Below are 18,580 nucleotides of genomic sequence, written 5' to 3'. Positions count from 1 at the left end.
TGTCACCCCTTTCTCTCCTGGAAAAAGCGCTCCAATTACCTGCATCGCCAAGTGCTCCAGTTTGCCAAGCAGTACAGCAATGTCCGCGTCACCCCCTGGAGGATGGCCACCATCTGGGGGGGCGCCAGCCTCCTGTCCACATACCTGCAGAGCATGCGGGACCTCCTGGAGATGACCGACTGGCCCTGGGACTTCTTCATCAACCTCAGTGCAGCCGACTACCCCATCAGGTAAGGTGGCTGTGGACCCCGCCAGCCTGCGCCGAGGTCCCTCGCCCTGTCACCCTTCGTGGTCTTAGCAGGATCAGGAGGTGGCGGTTTGCCTCCTGTCCTCAGTGAAGGCCTGGGCAGCATCTGCACTGACGTCGTAGGTCTCAACATAGGAGCCACGTTGGACCTGGGCATTGTGTGCGCACTCGTTCATTCATTCACTCGTTCAACAGATATTTCTTGAGTCCAGTCCTGCTCTGTTCAAGGAAACACTAAAGGGACCATCACCCATCCCCACACAGAGCTCTCATCCAAGTCGGGAGGACAAATAACAAACTAGTCAAATGGGTAAAACGAAGCAGAGAGAAGACGCAAGGGGGGGTTGTCATTTTGCCCGGCATGACCGGACCGTCCTTACTGAGAAGAATGGAAGAGGGAGGAGCAGGGAGTCGCCCAGGCAGGGAACATGGTCCAGGAGGAGGGAACGGCAGGTGCCGAGCCTTGAGGAGGGACCACGGGGGCTCGGAGTGGCTGTAGCAGAGGAGGTGAGGCACAGGGCAGGAAGAGACAGGAGATCAGACAGGAAATGAGGTGAGATCTCAGAGGTCCGAGAACTGGGCTGTCACCCGAGCGAGATGGCAACCACTGGCTGCTCTGAGCGGAGGAGGACACGTTTTGACTTCGGGTTGAACTGAGGCAGAGTGGGGGAAGGGAGGTCGGTTGCGACAGTCGGGAACAGCCACAGACTGGTAGGTGTCTGTGGGCCATGGGGGGACCGTGAGCGTTTGGGGTTTATTTTTTATTTTTTGGCTCTTACCAGATTTTCACAAATGAATGATTGCCTACACTTTTAAATTGGGAGATTTCCCATGAAACCTCAGATTTTGAGCTTCTCTCGAAGGTCTGCCCAGTCTGGGCCTGCAGCCTGCTTGGCCGCGGTTGGGTGGGGCAGGGAGGGAAGCCCGCAGCCCCAAGGTGGTGGAGACGCCACAAGGTCCCTTTGCGCGACTTTGATCCGCTCCATAAAATACACCACAAGCAAAGAAACCCCCAGCGCGCTTGTAAAAGAAAAAAGGCAAGAAAAGGACCGTATTTCCTACCAAGGTGACAGTTCTCGGCTCGACTGTGTCTTCCATCCTGATTTATCGAGAAGGCTGAGAAGCACAAGTGAGTGGACGGGGAGGGGGACGACGTGTGGGAAGGAGAGGGCCCGCCTTCCTCTGATGGCAGGAGGGCCTTGGGAACAGCATTCCCTGAAAAGCCAAGTGAAGGAAGCTCTAAAACACACACACACTTTCATCAGGGCAGTTTTCAAACATTCGCAAGTGTCCCGAGACTAAGGCAACGGACCCCTGTCATACATCCCCCGGTTTCGGTGATCATCAGTTCGTGACAGTCTGGTCATACCTGTGCTCTTGCCCCTTGCACCAACCCCAGCGAAGCTTTTCCAAGACATCATCAAGTTGTACCTGTGCACAGTTCAGTACACGTCTCTCTCTGAACAGAACACTGATATGATCATCACATCTAACGTATTACCAGTCACTCCTCATGTCATCACACACCGAGGCCACCTGTTCCCGGGAGTGGGGGTTTTGAGTCAGGATCTAGATCAGGCACAGGCACGGAGGGAAGGCCTCTGTTGAAAGTTAGAAACGGCTTCTGTCTCCTTCACTCCTGGGCTTGGTGGCATCGCATCGTCCGCCAGGAGACCCTGGACTCTGGCGGAGATCTGGGGGAGGCACAATCGTTGCTCAGTGTAGGCAGAATACACCTAGCACCCCCGAACCTGAGCGCAATGGTGGGCGTTAGAAAGATACCTGTTTTTTTGATTTGTAGGAGATAGCAGAGGTTCACAAAGGGGGTGGTTTGGAAACATCACTGGCAGATTTTTACTCATTTAGTTATTCATTCACTCAAACATTCATGTGTTCCGCAACCAATGTGCTGGGCACTATTTGGGCATTCAGTGAACAAAAGACACGCAGCCCCTACCTGGTGGCACCCTCGTTGAGAAAGAAAGATAGACCTAAGTAATTGAGGAAGAGAGGCATCGTCAAGGAGTGAAAGGCTATAAAGAAAGACTGTCTGAGGGGAAGAGGTACATCATCGGGGCGTCAGGAAGGCCTCTGGATGTGTAGCTTTGTGTTGGGACCTGAGGCTGAGAATAGCCTGGCAAGTGGATGAGAGGACCACCCAGCCTGAGCAGCAGTGACATGTGGCTGGTCGTTCCATGCTGGGAGGGCTGTCCCGGGCCCGGGGATGTTGAGCAGCATCCCTGGCCTCTACCCACCAGATGCTGGTAGCATCCCCACCCCCAGAGGCTGCGACAACCACACATATCTCCAGTTGCTGTTTCCCCCAGGGGTAAAATCGCCTCCAACTGAGACCCCTCCAGTTCCCGAGAGAAAGAACATTCTGGACAAGACTTGGGTCAAAGATGGCCTGGTTGCATCTGAGAAATTTAAACCGGACAGAGTGCAGGAAGAGAATGAGGAGGGACGATCAGAGGACAGGGCACGGTGAGGTAGAACATTCTCCTTCCTCTTCCAAGGAAGGGCTGAGTGCAGAGGGGCCCTACCATGCTGAGTGCAGCAGGGAATGTGGGAGGTGCTTCCTTCAACCCGAAAAGCAAGTCTGTTTGATTGAAGGGCACACGGAGGCCCAAGGGGATACAGAGAAGTTGTGGTAGGGATTAGAACCAGTCCTGTCTGGTTCTAAGGTTGGCATTCTCTCTGCTTGAGGTTGGCCCCTGGCGACGGCATCTGGCCCAGAGTGGTGGGGTGGCCGGGCTGCCCAGAGAGCCACTCCTCAGACTCCTGGCTGGGCAGAGTAGGGATTGCGCCCCCTGCCGGCAGGAAATCCAATGAGCAAAGGTCACCTCTTATCTCCAAGTCTGACTAGCTGGGATCAGGATTCTCACAGCTTGCTTCCAGGCCTCCCCTGGAGACCCCAGAGGTCAGTTCAGCCTCAGGGAGGTTGAGGAACTCTGCCAGAGGCCCCTGAGGTGAGGTGGGTGTGCCCAGGCCTGTGGTCTTTCCCAGGAAACCCAGGTCAGGTCTTGAGGACGTCCCCTAGGAGTCCTGTGTTGATTCGCACACTGAACCGGGACCACTTGAACCAAGTCCGCCCTTCAGGGATAGCAGAATGTCTAGCATTTCAGCACCCACGAGGATGAGTGCCCTGGCTAAGGGCTGAGTGCAAGTTCTGCCACTTCACTCGCAGAACTAGAACCTCCATCGAGTAAACTCAGTAATTGCGAAATCAGCTGGTAGCAACGCACCCCAGCAGAGTGTTCAGCGTCAGCGGTTAATTCTGTTGTGTGTAAGGCTGAGCCTCCTGTCTGAGGGGCCCAGAACGCCTTCCTCAGACCATGTGCCCCCCCCCCCTTTTGTGGCTTCAGAGAAGAGAATCATCCCATTTCTAGCTCTTTCAGCTTTACGCTCCTGGGCTCTGCGTTCCTGTCGGTCTGTCTTTCTCTGCTCTCATTCCCGTGCCTCCTCCCTGCCCCCCGCCCCCCGGTGCCTCTGCCCACTGCGCTCCGCAGCCTGAGGCCGGAGGCACTTCACGCATCAAGCACTGCTGGTTCCTCTTGCTGTTGTTTTCGTGCGGTCGCCCTACACAAAAACATATGAATTTTGCAGATGAATGGTTTTACCCTGGGCATCTCTGATAGGTTTTTACTGCCCATCTGCCGCTCCATCTGTAGCTTCCAAACCACGACTCCCTCCATCCAGGAAGGTGAGAAAACTTAGGAGGCTCTCCAGTGGGAGGGAGCGCCCAAGCAGAAGCTTCTGAGAGGCTCGGAACACTTGGGGGATGGCCAAGGGCAGAGCCTGCGCAGCGTGGCCACTCTGAGCGGTTGTGATTTGACTTGGCCTCCCCGTGTCCGCTGCCCAGCTCTGCCTGGGGGACCGGGCTCTTCCCCTTTATGGTGGTAAAGACTCGCCAGTCTGCACTCGCACCAGCCTGCTTGCGGATTCTGTGCCGCCATCGACGGGCCGTGTGATTCAGCCGAGCGGTCCAGGTTTCTGCATCTCTGTCTACCTGGAAAACGGGCACAGCCTCAGTGCCGAGTTCGTAGGGCTGTTAGGAGGATTAAAGGAAACATTGCATGTCAAGGGCTTAACACGGTGCCTGACACATAGGAAGTGCTGGGTAAATACAGGCTGTTGTTATTGTGGTGACGGAACAGTGTGGGCACCACAGGCTGGGCTTAATCATCAACTGAATTGAAATCCTATTTCCCATCACCCGTTGAAAAGACGGGTGAAGTAGTTCTTGAACTCACAAATGGAACTGGAAAGGCGAATGTTTCTGGGAAAAACAGGACAGAGCCCACTGGTCCGTGAACCCGCAGACGGATCCTGCGCTTGGAATATGCCGGCCGCGTGTGTTTCAGGGATCCCGGCCTTCGCGCTCTGACATTGGCGCGACCGCCGGGCCCCTGCAGGCTCCGGTTGGAGCTGCTGATCTATCCCGTGCAAGGTGGAAAACGGGTGTTTTCAGACACGGAGACCCTGGGAGGTCTTGAGTCATGAGAGGTGGTTTTATCCGGTACATTCTGCTCGCTGAGGCAGGAAATTGCGCTGGTGTGCATGAGTCAGGTGGGCCGCAGGAAGGGATGACGCCAGGAGCAGGTGCACTGTTGTTTAGTGGGGGCCGTGGTAACAGACCCCACGCTGTCTGTCCGTCACCAGGCCGTGTGTCTCGGGGCAAATCCGATGCAAAGGGAGGAGGGCTCCGTGTGCCCTCGGCCCCTCCCGGGCTCGCGTGTTGTCTGTGGTGTGCGTGTGTGTGCATGTGCGTGTGTGTGCAAGTGGCAGGGGAAATAGTATGGACACTTTCAGCTCCACCCAGGGCCTACCAACTCTGCCTCTTTGGGGTCCATGTCAACAAGGTCTAACCCAGCGGGGCCTCCCATGTGGACATTTACATTACACTTGACTATGGACCTAAACTGCTGTCCTGAGAGACCACCAGGAACCCAAGCCGGGAGCACACGAGCCCGTCTGTGGTGCCCCCGCAGGAAACTCCAGCTCATGGAGATAGGGAGCAGGTGGCCCAGCTTCTCCACAGTGCTCCAAAGGCCAGCATCACGGGGACTGATCAAGCGATGCTCACACCTGCATCCAGCGAACATGTGCTTCCCACCTACTATGTGTCAGCCCTGCCACGGGTTAACACCATTTTTGTCTTAAATTTCATTTCCCAAAACAAAACGTCTACTGCGTGAGAAAGTTTAAAGAGGTTACCACTGAAACAGAACTTCCAGTAAACTTGGCAAGAAAGCCAAACCCTTGATACTATTGAGCACAGAGCCGAGTCTCCCTGGGGTATGAAAGTAAATTCCGTGGTACGGGTGCCCAGACATCAGTCTCCCCCACTTTGCTTTCCTTTAGTCAGCACGGTGACTCCTGAGTGGTCACGGGACTCCTTTGTTAATAGCGAACTGTAGCAAATGCTTATGTAGCACTTAGAACCTCCCGGCATTTCCCTAAGTTCTTTACATAGTCCTGACAGCAACTCTGTGAAGTAGACTTTTGGTATCCCCATTCTCCAGATGAGGAAACGAAGGCACGAAGATGTTAAGAAACCTGACCATAGGATGTAGCCAGTAAGTGACAGAACCAGGATCTTTTTTTTCTTTTAATTGAGGTAAAATTCACTTAACATAAAATTAACCATTTTAAGTTGTTCGATTCAGTGGCCTTTAGTACCTGCACAAGGGTGTGCAACTGTCACCTCCATCTGGTTCCAAATCACTTCCATCACCCCACCTATGAAGGAACCCTGCACCTATTAAGCTATCACTTGCCATTCACTCCCTCACCAACCCCTGTCAATCACTAATCTGCCTCTGGGTTTGCCTATTTGGGATATTTCATATGCGTGGAATCATACAGTTTGTGACAGACTTCTTTCACTTGACATCATGGTTTATTCATGTTGTAGCATGTATCAGTACTTCATTCTTTTTCATGGCCAATACTATTCCATTGTGTAGATATACCACAATTTGTTTAACCTTTCATGAGCGATAGAACTGGGGTTCTTTCTTGGCTAGCTTGGATGGTGCCATATGTCCGAAGCCAAGGACCTTATCTGATTTGAAGAAGATACAGCTCCATCCATGTGATTCTGCACAGCATTGGTGCTTGGGGATTCTTGCTGATGGAGCCCCGATGACACCAGGTCCAGAAGAGGCCTGGTAACCTTTCCCATTCAGCCAGGTCCTCTTCTGCATAGCTCTAGACACGATTCCAGTTGGCTGGGACAGACTTGGGATTGAAGATGGAGAGATGGAGGAAAAGGTTGAGGTATAAGCCTCCCTTTTTCCCCACTTCCTTCATTCACCATCCAAGCCCCTTCTGAAGGCAGCCTTGGGGTGTGTGGGGAAGGAAAGCGCTCAGGCCCCCTGATGAGGCCAGCTGAAGACCTTTCTCTACTTCTACAGACGAGTTCAGGAGATGGGGCTCCTTCTGACTTCATTCATTCCCTCAACAAATATTTATTGAGTACCTACTATGTGCCAAACACTGTTCCAGGCACTGGGTGTTCAATGGTGAGGGAAAGCACAGCCAGTCCTTGCCCTCCTCACAGTGGTCCAGGGTGCAGACTCAGGCCAGACCGCCTGGGTTCAATCCCAGCTCTTCTGTGTGCCAGCTGTGTAAACTTGGACCTGAGGAAAATCACGTAATGTCTTGGTGCCTCACCTTCCTCATCTGCAAAATGGGGATAGCAAAGCGCACCACACGTGGTTGCTCAGAGGGTTAAATGAGTTAACGTAGGTGACGTGCTCAGCATTCGGTAAGCATCGTCTGGTGCGTGACAGCCGTTGTGATTAATGGGGAGAGAATGATGTTAATCAGAATGGTCACAGGAGTGAACATATCATTACAAAGTGAGGCAGGTGATCGAAAGGAAGGGAAGGATCTAAGAGCACTTTGCAAGAGCAGCCCAGCTGGGCCGGAGCCTGGGAGGCCTCCCTCAGGAAACAGTACGTGAACTTGGCTGTATAAGATGAGTGGCGCCCCAGCGCGAGGGGGAGGGTCCGGGGAAGTGTTCCGGACAGGGGACGGCTTGGGCAAGGGCACCATGGGAGAATGGCCCCTGGCATGTAGGAGGAGCTGGAAAAAGGCTAACGTGGCTGAAACTCAGCAAGGGCCTGCCTGACTACCACTGAGGCAGGCGCGGCCAGGTCCTTCCGGGACTTTAGAGTACCTGTTGGGCGGCTGAATCCGTAGCCCCTGAGCAGTGTGGTTGAAACGGGGAGGAATCATACTGGCAGAGTGGAAGGATCATGTTGCCTACCATGGGAGAACACTTGGGGGGGGTGCCGAGTCGGGAGGCCCGTGAGGAAGGAGGTGATGGCTTCTGCTGACCCCAGAACTATGCCCAGACGGTCCCCTCTCCTCTCCAAACCTCCTGGCGGAGGCAGGGGTCCTGGGAGCCACCATAGCTGCCTGCGTCCACGCAGACCGTTAGCCTCTGTTGCGGATCAGGACCCCACACCTGCATGAAACAGCCCCGTTCAGGAGACTCGCAGAGCTGGGCTGATGTGCAGAACCCAGAGAACCAAGAATGCCCAGTGGGGTAAGAGTTTGTGGAACAGGTCAGGAGCGCAGAGCAGGAAGGTGGGAGGGGACAGCCTGGAGGCTCGGGGAGGGACTGTGAAAGCATGTGGGTTCAGACCCTTCTTTTTGTTTTAAAAACTTTTTTTTCTTTATTGATTTTTAGAGGGGAAGAGAGAAACATTAATGGGAGAGAACATCAATTGGCCGCCTCCTGCATGCCCCCCACTGGGGATCTGGCCCACAACCTGGGCATGTGCCTTGACCGGGAATCGATCCGGCGACCTCTTGGTGCACGGGTCAACACTCAACCACTGAGCCACACCGGCTGGGCCAGACCCTTCTTTGTTCTTTTGTTTTTAATTGTGGCAAAATACAAGTGTTTCTATCTCTCCCTCTACCTCTCCCTTCCTCTCTAAAAATCACTAAAGAAAAAAAATGTACCTTCTTAACTATTCTCAGCGTACAGTTCAGTAATGCTAAGTACATTCACGCTGTTGTGTAACTGATCTCCAGGACTCTTTCAATCTTGTAAAACTGAAACTCTACCCATTAACTCCCCATTCCGCTTTCCCCAGCCCCTGGCAACCGCCCTCTACTTCTGTCTCTATGAGCTTGACTACTCTAGGTAACTCATATAAGTGGAATCATATAGTATTTGTCTTTTTATGACTGGCTTATTTCACTTAGTGTGATGTGGTAGAATGTCAGAATCTCCTTTTTTTTGGAAGCCTGAACAGTATTCCATTGTATGCATAGACTACATTTGCGATGAACGCCAGTCATTGGATGTAGGGCCCACCCTCATCCAGCAGGGCCCCATCTTAATTAATTGCATCTACAAATATCCTGTTTCCAAATAAGGTGGCTGTCTGAGGCTCCGGGTGGATGTGAGTTTGGGGAGAGGAGAGACCCTTCACCCCAGCACAGTCTCCCATCTCCCTTGCTGAGCCAGGGCAGGACGCAGCTGCCCCAGGGTGGCGTGGGCTGTCCTGGGTCTGCAGCAGCATCTGAGTGGGCATTGCCGAGAGCCCGCTCTGAAGGCCATTCTTGGACAGACACATCCTCTCACCTCGTGTCAGTTCGGAGCTGGCTTTCTCCCGTGCCTTCATTCAGCCGTCACTTCTGAGCACCTCCGGATCGCCGGTCTCTGGGGGCAGAGCAGGTAGACAGGGTCCCTGCTATGGGGAGCATGGCATCCGTGACACGGTTCTCAGCAGGAGAATGTCAGGGCTCTGCTGGATTCTTGACACTTTTCTTTAAAATATCAGAACACCCCACAGACCAGTTGAATGTAAATTCTTCGTGGGAGGTAAGAATCTGTACATATTTTAAAGCTCTCCAGGTGCTTGGAACACAGTCAGGCTTGAGAAGCGCTGGCCTGGGGGAGACATAGACATTTGTCCCTTTAATTACAGTAATAAATAGCAAGGTAAACGCTAGGATGAAAACTGTGTTGTTAGCCTCAGTACTTCACAGTCCTAGCCCGGGCCCCAACACCCAGATCTTTGAGTGTGACCCTGTCCCTTGATGGCCACATTCTCAGCATCCAAGCACTTTTATTATTTCCTGCGACCCCAAAACCCTAGCGCGACACCATCCAAGGACAGCTGCACCCGGAGAATGTTCAAGTCGGAAAGGATGTATCTGCTCAGGCTGTTGTTCATGAGGAACTGTGGGGGGGGGCGGGGGGGCGGGGACCAGTAATGATGCCGTTAACAGTTTTGTTTGCATCTTGTAGCAAAAGAATCATTTCCCCAGCCGTGTTATTCCTGAGCCTGACCGTGCACACGCCCGCCTCTACAGAAGCGCGGTCTGCCCCCCTCTCGCCGGCTGCCCCCCTCTCGCCGGCTGCCCCCTCTCGCCGGCTGCCCCCCTCTTACCAGCTGCCCCCCTCTCGCCGGCTGCCCTGGGCTGCTGGGCTGTGAGGTTGGGCCACTCTCCAGGCTTCCTGGAGGTGCGGGGGACCCAGAGTGCCCCCTGACGAACGGCGTGAGGCTGGGGGTCGCGGAAGTCTCACGGGACCGAGATGAAAGGCATCGCAGCTCCTGAGACAGCCGAGCATGGTCCTGGCGGTTTAGAACAGGGTCTTGGCTAAGGGAGATAAGGAAGGAGGGTTCCGGAGGGATGGGCTTTCTCGCAGTCAGTGCAAAAGGTGGCGGAACAAAAGGCAGGCATGACGTGACTGTTTCACTCACTGTTTGGCTCAGATACTTCGGAGCCATGTTGTCTGTGTGCTTGTCATTTTCACTCACTGCTGAAAACCAGTGCTAAGTTCTGGGGAAAAGAGTTGGATGCTTTTATCTTGAGTCGTACATCCATCCCTTGGCCAGCAGAGCAGAGCGTGTTGGTCCTTCCTTCCTTCCTTCATTCATTCCTTCAACACACTGGAGAGCTGGCCAGCCTCCGGGTGAAGGTCCAGACCCGTGCCGTCCAAGAGGATTTCCTGCGGCCCGTGCAGGAGCTGCTGGTGCTGGGTGGCACTCGGGAGCTTGACCTGTGCTTCGTGGGACGGAGGAACTGCGTTTCCAATCCAATTTGATCTTAATTAAACATAAATGAATATCATATGGAGCGGCACAGTGCTTGGTGCTCAAGATGGAGTAGTAAACAAAACCAATTAAAAACCCCTGCCCCGCCCTGGCTGGTTTGGCTCAGCGGTTAGAGCGTCGGCCCGCAGACCAGAGTCCCGGGTTCGGTTCCCACTACGGGCACGTATGTCAGTTGCAGTTTGTCCCTGGCCCCGGTTGGGGTCATGTGGGTGGCAGCCAGTCAATGTCTCTCTCTCACATTGATGTTTCTCTCTCTCTTCCTCCCTTTCTCCTTCCTGCTCTGTCTGAAGATAAATGCAAAAGTGTCCTCAGGTGAGAATAAAAAGAAAAAAACCCTGCCCTGGTGGGGCAGGAAGACTTCCACCAGAGAGAATCACACCGCTGTTAAGATAACAGAGGGACTGGGTACTACTGGCTCAGAAACAAATGTGGTCTCCATCCTCTGCCAGTCTGATGGTCTCACCAGACCCCAGACTGACCGTGACATTGAATTTTGCAGGTATTTTCTTCCTAACTTCTTCCTCCCCAGATCTCATAGTTCTCTTTCGTCTCGGCAGCTGCTGTCTGTGTGTCTGTGGATGGAATATTTCCAGTTCTGGGCATCTTCCTACCCAGGGCATTGAGCACGTGAGCTGCTCGGGAAAGCAAAGCCTTCATTTATGTGGCTTGTCCCCAGGGGCCATGAGCACAACAGTGTGCATCCTGGGAGTTTGGATGTGAGCCCAGGATGGTCCATGACGTGCGTGACTGGATTGTAGAGCCTGCCATTCTTCCCCTGCCTCCCCTCACCACCAGGGGAGATTGCTTTCAAAGGCAATCTGGAAGGACCCCATGCTTTTAAAGGTCAACTATCATTGGTGAGAGCAGAAACTGGATATGCACGGGGCCCAAGGGGCAGGGTTAAGGTCCAGTCATGGGGTGGATAGATGGAAACGCTGGAGTTTTTTTATTTCATTTCATTTTATTTTTTAATTCTCACCCGAAGATATTTTTCCATTGGTTTTTAGATAGAGTGGAAGGGAGGGAAGGAAGGAGGGAGAGAGAAAAACATCAATGTGAAAGAGACATATTGATTGATTGCCTCCTGCATGACCAGGGGGGATCGAACCTGCAACTCGGGTGCATGCCCTTGACCAGGAATCAAACCTGTGGCCCTCAGTCTGCTGGCTGATGCTCTAACCACTGAGAAAACCAGCCAGGGAAAAGCTGTGGATTTTTACTATTATTCTTTCCCTTGTTGCCACCCTGAGTCATTGTCCAGCGTGGAGAGTGGCCGGTGGACTCTCAGGGTAGATGCCCGGGGAAGCCCTTCAAGATCTGCCATGCTCCGGGAGCTAATCACAGCAGCTGCATTTTGTGTGGGATCCCGGGCCAAGCGGTTCCTGTGCGCCATCGAATGTCACAACAACCCCAGAAGGGAGATACTATTGCTGCATCCCATTTTACAGATGAAAAAAACAGGCTGAAAACAGTTAAGAAATTTACCTGGTGTCTCACAGCTGGTGGGAATCAGAGCCAGGATTCAAATCCATGCTTTTTTCATCACTGAGAAAAACAAGAGAAGACCTGAGTTCTTTACCAACAAGTCACATTGTACCCACTGGGCAGTTCCGGACCAAAGCTCACCCACTCATTCTTCTCCCGTCTGAGTCCTCGCTCTCCTCATCTGGATGGGCACCCAGGAGGCAGAAGTGACCATAAACAGGAGTGCATGTCAGAACCTGAACCCAGGGCCACCAGCGCCCAGCCAGCTGCTCCAGTCCTCACAGCGTCCCCAGGGGTGGTGTCGAGATGGGCACTGAGACTCAGTGGGTTTAAATGACTCGCCCAGCTCACAGAGCTTGGTAGGGCCAAGACAGGATTTGAACACAGGCTCAGCTGACTCCCAGGCGCCGTGTGATTTGGACTCTACCCAACTGCCTCACTGGTGAGGTTGGCCAGCGAGTCGATCCCAGGGGGAATAAACCAATCACGTAAGAGCAGAAACCCCACCACGTGGTCACAGCCTGCATAGCCCCATCACCAGAGGGACTCTCTCTGTGCTCCGAGCTGGGGGCAGGAACCAGCTGGCCGCATTAGCTGAAGCAGCCCAGCTTTCCAGTTCCTCTCTCATCCTGTTCCCTCCTGATCCAGACCCCTCCCCACCTGCCCCAGTGCGGTGCCCGCTGGAATTCTCACGCATTTAAACAGCCTCAAGCGAGCGTAACGGGAAGAGATGGCTGCTGTCCCCTGATGTGCACTGTTCCACAGCAAGACCTAGGCGACGCTGGCCCTTTCTGCACCATCACTCACGCCACGAGAGCCTGTGAATGACCTGGCGGCGTCAGCGGACCTGGATTCGAATCCTGTCTCCATCTCCTCCTGGCTGTATGACCTCAAGACAAGGGAAGCCAGGCTTTCTGAGTCTTGGTTTTCTCACCTGTGAGAGGGAGATGATAATGTTACCTGTCGGAGCCACGCAAGGAGCCAGGTGGCAACCCGAGCTCTGCCTTATGTCCAGCTCCGTGCGCTGTCTCATAGACAGCTGGGTTAGGGCACAGGGGCTCAGGGCTGGCACCTACGTGTGACCTCATGTTCACCCCTCTCGCCTTCTAGACATTGGGACTAGGATGCTGGGCTGTGCCGATGGGCAGAGAGAAGAGGGAGGTGGCCAGGGAGACCTTCGCTGACCGCATTAACCCAGTTGCATGAACCAAAGAGGCAGAAGAGAAAAGTGTGGCTGGTCCTGGCCCCAAGGAGTCAGGCACAGCCCAGGTTTGAGGCAAGAAATGTGAGAAAAAGAATCAAGGTGAGAGCCTTGACTGGACGGTAGAGCAGCCCACTAATAACCATGCCCGAGCCACCTCCGGGCGCTGTCATCATACATCAGTTCCTCCTCCCCTTGGGTAAACCTAGGAAGGAGGCTGGCAGAGCAAGTCAGTCAGTGTCCCATCCCCACAGGGTTGTCCCCATCAGGTCACTATAAAGATGAGAGACACTGAAAAACAGAGCCTAATCCAGAGCTGGGCATTTATTATAAGCACTCATGAAATGGTTTTCTTCTTATTATTATTATCACTAAAAAATCCTGCATTATTAATTATTGACAGAAACATGGTCTGGCCTTCTCTGTGGTCACTTTTCTTTATTGTCTCCTTTCTTCTTTCTTATATTTTATATCTCTATACCCTTTTACTAATTTGGAAGTGGAGAGAGACTGAGACCTTTGAGGGAATTCTGTCCTCTGGGAGTCACGAAGATGGTCGCCTTCAGCTGAGCCAAGTTCGGACCATGTGTAGCTGAGCTGCCCTGGCCCCTCCCTCCCCTCCCTGTTGCAGGCTGTCTGCACAGAGCCTCGGTGTTGATCAGCCTTCTTGACCACAGTGGGCTGAAGCAATACTGTCCTTCTTATATCCAGTTACCCTTGAATCAGTGCGACCGCAACTCCCTGAAGTTTTCCCTTGGAAGCTTCCTCCAGAGTTGTACCTGTAGATCTCATCAACCTCAGCGGCCATAATCCCATCCCCAGGTGCAAGTAGGGGACCTCCGACCAGCCTGAGGGCGGCTTCCAGCCCTTCCTGGCAGTGTCCGGACGTGGCCCAGAACTCTGGACGGGTCAGCAGTCTCTGGCCTCGGCCCTGGGTCCACAACATTACTTAGTCGGAAGTGGACAATGGCAAAGAGGAAGCCATTTGGAGGCGCCGGCCAGCTCTCCCAGCGTGGCAGGTGAAGTGGATCTCACATCGTGACCGTTTCTCACGCGGAGGAAGGATGGAAATTGTGCCTCCAAAGCTGCCACCTGTCCCCTGTGTCCTTTTCTGCTCCAGAGAAGGATTCTCTTTGGTGCCGTTTAATTGTGTTCATCAGTCAACATTAGTTGGCAGACACACCCAGGGGCACAAACATCGCCACCCCTTTCTCACCGTAATTGCGCTCCTTGGAATGCCGGAATGCGGTTTAGGGCCAAGCGGGTTTTGATTACAGAGTCAATCTTTGTTTAAAAGTTTGCCGCCCCGGGGTTTCTAACAGGTTACTTTAAACAATGCTATCTCTGGACACATACAGCTAAATAGTCCCATTAATCCAAATTGCTTTGCCAGGGTGCAGTGGAACCGTTCAGCAGCGAGGGCAGTGCCCAATGCCCCAAAAATGGGCTTCACGGGGAGCACGGCTGCAGTACTCAGTGGGGTGCTTTGTCATGAATTGATCCGCCAGGACCAGCCCCCCGCCCCTGAGTGACCCAGCCCTGTGTGTGCGCAGGTTGCTGTGCTGAGTGCGTCCACGGCCTCGCAGTGTCTCAGCCAGCTGGTGAGAGGGGACCGTCGTCATCCCCAACTAGAGAGAAGGGATGTGGGGAACTTGCCCAGAGCTGCTCACCTGCTGAAAGGCGGAGCTTCAGCTTCCACCACAAGCCAGGCTTCTCGACGGGTCCACGGACCGCTAGCGGTGTGCAGCGACTTAAAGGGGTGTGTAGGCAAGTGTTTGAAAATGTCAGCGTTTATCCATGCTAACACATAAGGAAAGACGTACGTACCCCAAGTGTCTGAAGCCGGCGTTTTCTTTAAAGAATAGTTGATCTCAGTATTAACAGAGCAATAAGACAAGTGGTTTGTGGCTCCTCAGCTATTCAACAAATATTTAGTGAGTGCCTGCGATGTGCCAGGCCCTCTTCTGGATGCTGGGATACAGCAGTAAAGAAAGCATTTTACTCTCAAGGGAAAGCGACATTGGATAAGTGAAGGGATCATATGTCAGGGGGAAATGTGTCCTGGGAAATACATGGCATGGAAGGAGGAGGGTGGGCCAGGAAGATACTTTGGAAAAAGTTGTGAGGAAGGTGTATGAATGACCAACAGGAGAGCAACATTGTTAGGTGAACGTGGTAACCACTACACTATGAAAACGTACATCAAGAGAGAAACATTGTAGCGGCAGGGATCAGCAAACTTTTTTGTAAAGGGCCAGATAGGAAATAGTTTAGGTTTTGTGAGCCCGATGGCCTCTGTCACAATGGCACAATTCTGCCACCATAGGAACAGGCAGCCACGGACAGTGTGAACACGGATGGGCATGACTGTGTTCCAACAAAACTTCCCTTACAAAACAAGTGGTTGTAGCATGCAGGCCCCTGTGCTACACCCTTCTGCCGGATCGCCCACATTCCAGATAACGGCCCAGAACACACACATCGCAGCCCTTGCAGATTCAGTTCCCGATCCACCCACCCATCTTCCCACACATGGCTTTTCCTGCATTGTCTCTCACGATTCTGTCAACTCAAGTGCTGGTTTGTGATGCTCCAGCGCTTCAGATTTCAGGACCCTGGAGAGAGAAAGAGGGGACGATTTCCATGGCCTTCTGGTCAACCTCCCCTGGCCCTTAGCATGGACTCCCACCCAGCCCAGGGTATCTGAACCCGACAGAAGACAACAGTCTCCTTTTCCTTTATTTTCTCCCAACCTGCATGGCTTGCCAGTCCTAAACTTGAGCTGGAAAGCTGCACATGAAATACGGCTCACCCATCGGTGTTGCCTGACCAGGGCCAGCCAAGAGGAGGCAGGCAGCTTATTCACAGGGTCCTCCATGACGGGAGCCCTCTCCAGCCCCCCGCAGTCTGTGTCAGCCAGAGCAGACTGTACGTTCTTACCACCCAGCCTTCTCTACATAAACCCGTCAGAAGTACCTGGGTCTCATTAGCACTGTAATTCACCCCGTGCCACCTTCCTCAATCTGAATCAGAAAGGTTAATGATGCTGAATCGTGAGACTCATTGATTTCAGCACTTACCCCAGCTTCCTGCTCCCCCTGAGAGCACAAGACTCGTTTATCTTCCCTTGGCTGACCAGGCAAGGTGCTGACGAATGCCTTAATGCCATCTAATTCTCAGAGATTTCCCGAGTGACTGGACATGTGCTCCTGTCATGCTTTCTGGAAATCTGGTTGATGTGTGCATCTGGTTCCGCACCATCTTTCTGCCTGGATGTGTCTGGGTTCCTCTCCTGTAATTTGTCTTGAGTCTGCCACAGGTGGCGGTGTCAGCTTGGGAAGACAGAGGCATTTCTAGCCAAGGTGATGACCATGTTGCCTCTAACACAGTCTAGTGAGATAGCTTTAGGACCTCACTATTGGTTAATTCATTCAGTCAGTCCACACACTGCCTATTGGAAACCTACTGTGTACCAGACATTTGCTAGAATCTGGGGTTACAGCCACCAATAGGATAGTTAACATCTCTGACCTCACAGATTGGGCCATTAAATTATTACATCTTTATGACATTGTTAGGAACAAAGTCTACATGCATATAATACAGAAAACAGACATGCATGTAACCTCTTTTCTTCTTGGGAGTCAGAGAAAGCTTCCCTGGAGAAGTGCCTTTGAGCTAAAAGTTGGAAGAAGAGGAGGAATTAACTGAAAAATTGGGGGATGAGTGTTCCTGCCAGATTGAGCCGCATGTGCAAAGGCCCTGAGGCATGAGGGAACATGGCCCATGCAGCAAGTCAAGACAGGCTTCTATGGACAGGGTGTGGTAAGGGGGATAAGCCAATAAAGTAAGGCTGGAGAGATAGGCCAGCCCAGATGGTTTGGGAACCTGAGAGCCATGTTAAGGAGCCCAAGTTTATTCTAAAAGCAACAGGTTACTTTTGAAAAGTATTGCATTGGGCAGTGCCATGATGAGATAGCTTTAGTTCCTCATCAGCTGCTTGGCAGTGGGGAAAAATTAAGGGGGAAGCAGTAGAGAACTGTATCAGTCTGCTGGAGGAGAGAAGATACAATAGCTAATATTTTCTGCTAGTGAATATGTACATTATAGCTCGGGCAGTTACTTTCCACCAGGCTACGTCCCCTCTGTTGTTTCGTTGCTGTTACTTCCTCTGCCGGGCCTTCCTGCAGCACATGATATTCTTAGTGTCCATGCCCTGGGTTTCCTAGTGCTGGACCCTGGGTCTCTCTGTCCGCTGTTGGGCAGAAAGTTTTCAGAGCTCAGGTCGTTGGGATGTGTAGCAAAGCAATCAGAAGTGTGCATTTGAGGAGTCTGCAGAGTCCAAGTCCAGCTGTCCCATTGACTGGCCCCCAAACCCTGGGCAAGTTCTCATCCTCACCGCCCCTTGGTTTTCTCATCTGTAAAGTGGGAACCATCCCTGTTACCTACCTCAGCCTTTGCTGTGAGGATTAATGTGGGAAGTGCAAGGTGCCTTGCCTGGCACAGGGAAGTATTAGTAAGTACCAATGAAGGTGGCCCAGAGTGACAGATCCACTAGACTGACAGTTCCAGAGCAGAGATGACATGTGTCCTGCTTAGCACGGTTTCTCTAGTGCTGGTATGGTGCCTGGCACATAGTAGGAGCACAGTAAGTCCTCACCGAAGTAAAGGAGCAAATGAACGGTCAATGGCCATCCCACAGCCACCACTGTGACAACAGCAGTGCTTGTTGTCACTTACTCTTAAGTGGCAGAAGCCTCGCTGATGCTTCATGGCATGATTTTCACGTCTACAATCATTCAAAGCATCTCTGAGCTTATTTTTGGATTGAGGATCCATGGAGAGGTTTTGTCTTCACTCATTTCTTTCAGCTAGAGGCATTTTCCGATATTTCCACGATGAAAATGGAAAGCGTTCCAAAGAGCCAGAGTCCATTTCAGAACAACAGTGAGCCACGGTGGACTCTCATCGATTCTTCGTTGATTCAGCCGCTTCTCAACCGGAGACGCCAGTGCAGACACTGCGGAGCCCCATCTGGGAGCCCAGCAGCCGAGGGATGTTGACATGTCACACCTGCCCGGCCACATGCTGGCTTCCACCCCGTTTGGAAGAGGGTCTGAATGCCACATGATCCCTTGATGTCATGTGGCAGGTGTCCAGTCTGTCCTTGTCCTCCTTGAGAGGAAGCCTGGAGGCAGGACCTCAGCTACCCACATTCTCTCCAGTTTCCCCGACCAAGCCTCTTATCCTCCGGACCCTGGGCTCAGGCCAGGTGTCCTGGGTGCAGATCCCTGCTCCTGTTACGTGCGTGTCTAGCCCTGCACACATAATTCAACCTTCCTGTACCCCCTTATCTGCAAAATGGGGGAGAACAATAGTACCCACTTCATGAAGTTGTTGAGGAGGCAGAGTGCATCAATATATATCCAATGCCTAGACCACATGACTTAGTCCTCAAAGTTATCAGCATCGGCGCCAGCACTGTTATTGGACCCGTTACCCAAGCTCTGGGAAACTCAGTGTGCTCCACTGTGCAGGAGACCTTATCTGCCTCCCTTC

At 52.7% G+C, this 18,580-nt stretch overlaps 1 protein-coding gene across 1 annotated transcript in view; it reads left to right on the top strand.

Annotated features, from left to right (window-relative positions):
- The window catches only part of XYLT1 (xylosyltransferase 1), a 299,188-nt gene that overhangs the window by 226,803 nt on the left and 53,805 nt on the right, over positions 1–18,580 (top strand). The window contains exon 5 of the mRNA XM_036280267.1: positions 28–230. Within this exon, the coding sequence (XP_036136160.1) occupies positions 28–230 (203 nt within the window). The remainder of the gene's footprint in view (positions 1–27; positions 231–18,580) is intronic.

This window comes from Molossus molossus, unplaced genomic scaffold (genome assembly GCF_014108415.1).
Source record: "Molossus molossus isolate mMolMol1 unplaced genomic scaffold, mMolMol1.p scaffold_m16_p_3, whole genome shotgun sequence".
Lineage (NCBI taxonomy): Eukaryota > Metazoa > Chordata > Mammalia > Chiroptera > Molossidae > Molossus > Molossus molossus.
Note: the sequence above shows the minus strand (reverse complement) of the source record. Positions and strands in the feature narration are given on the sequence as shown.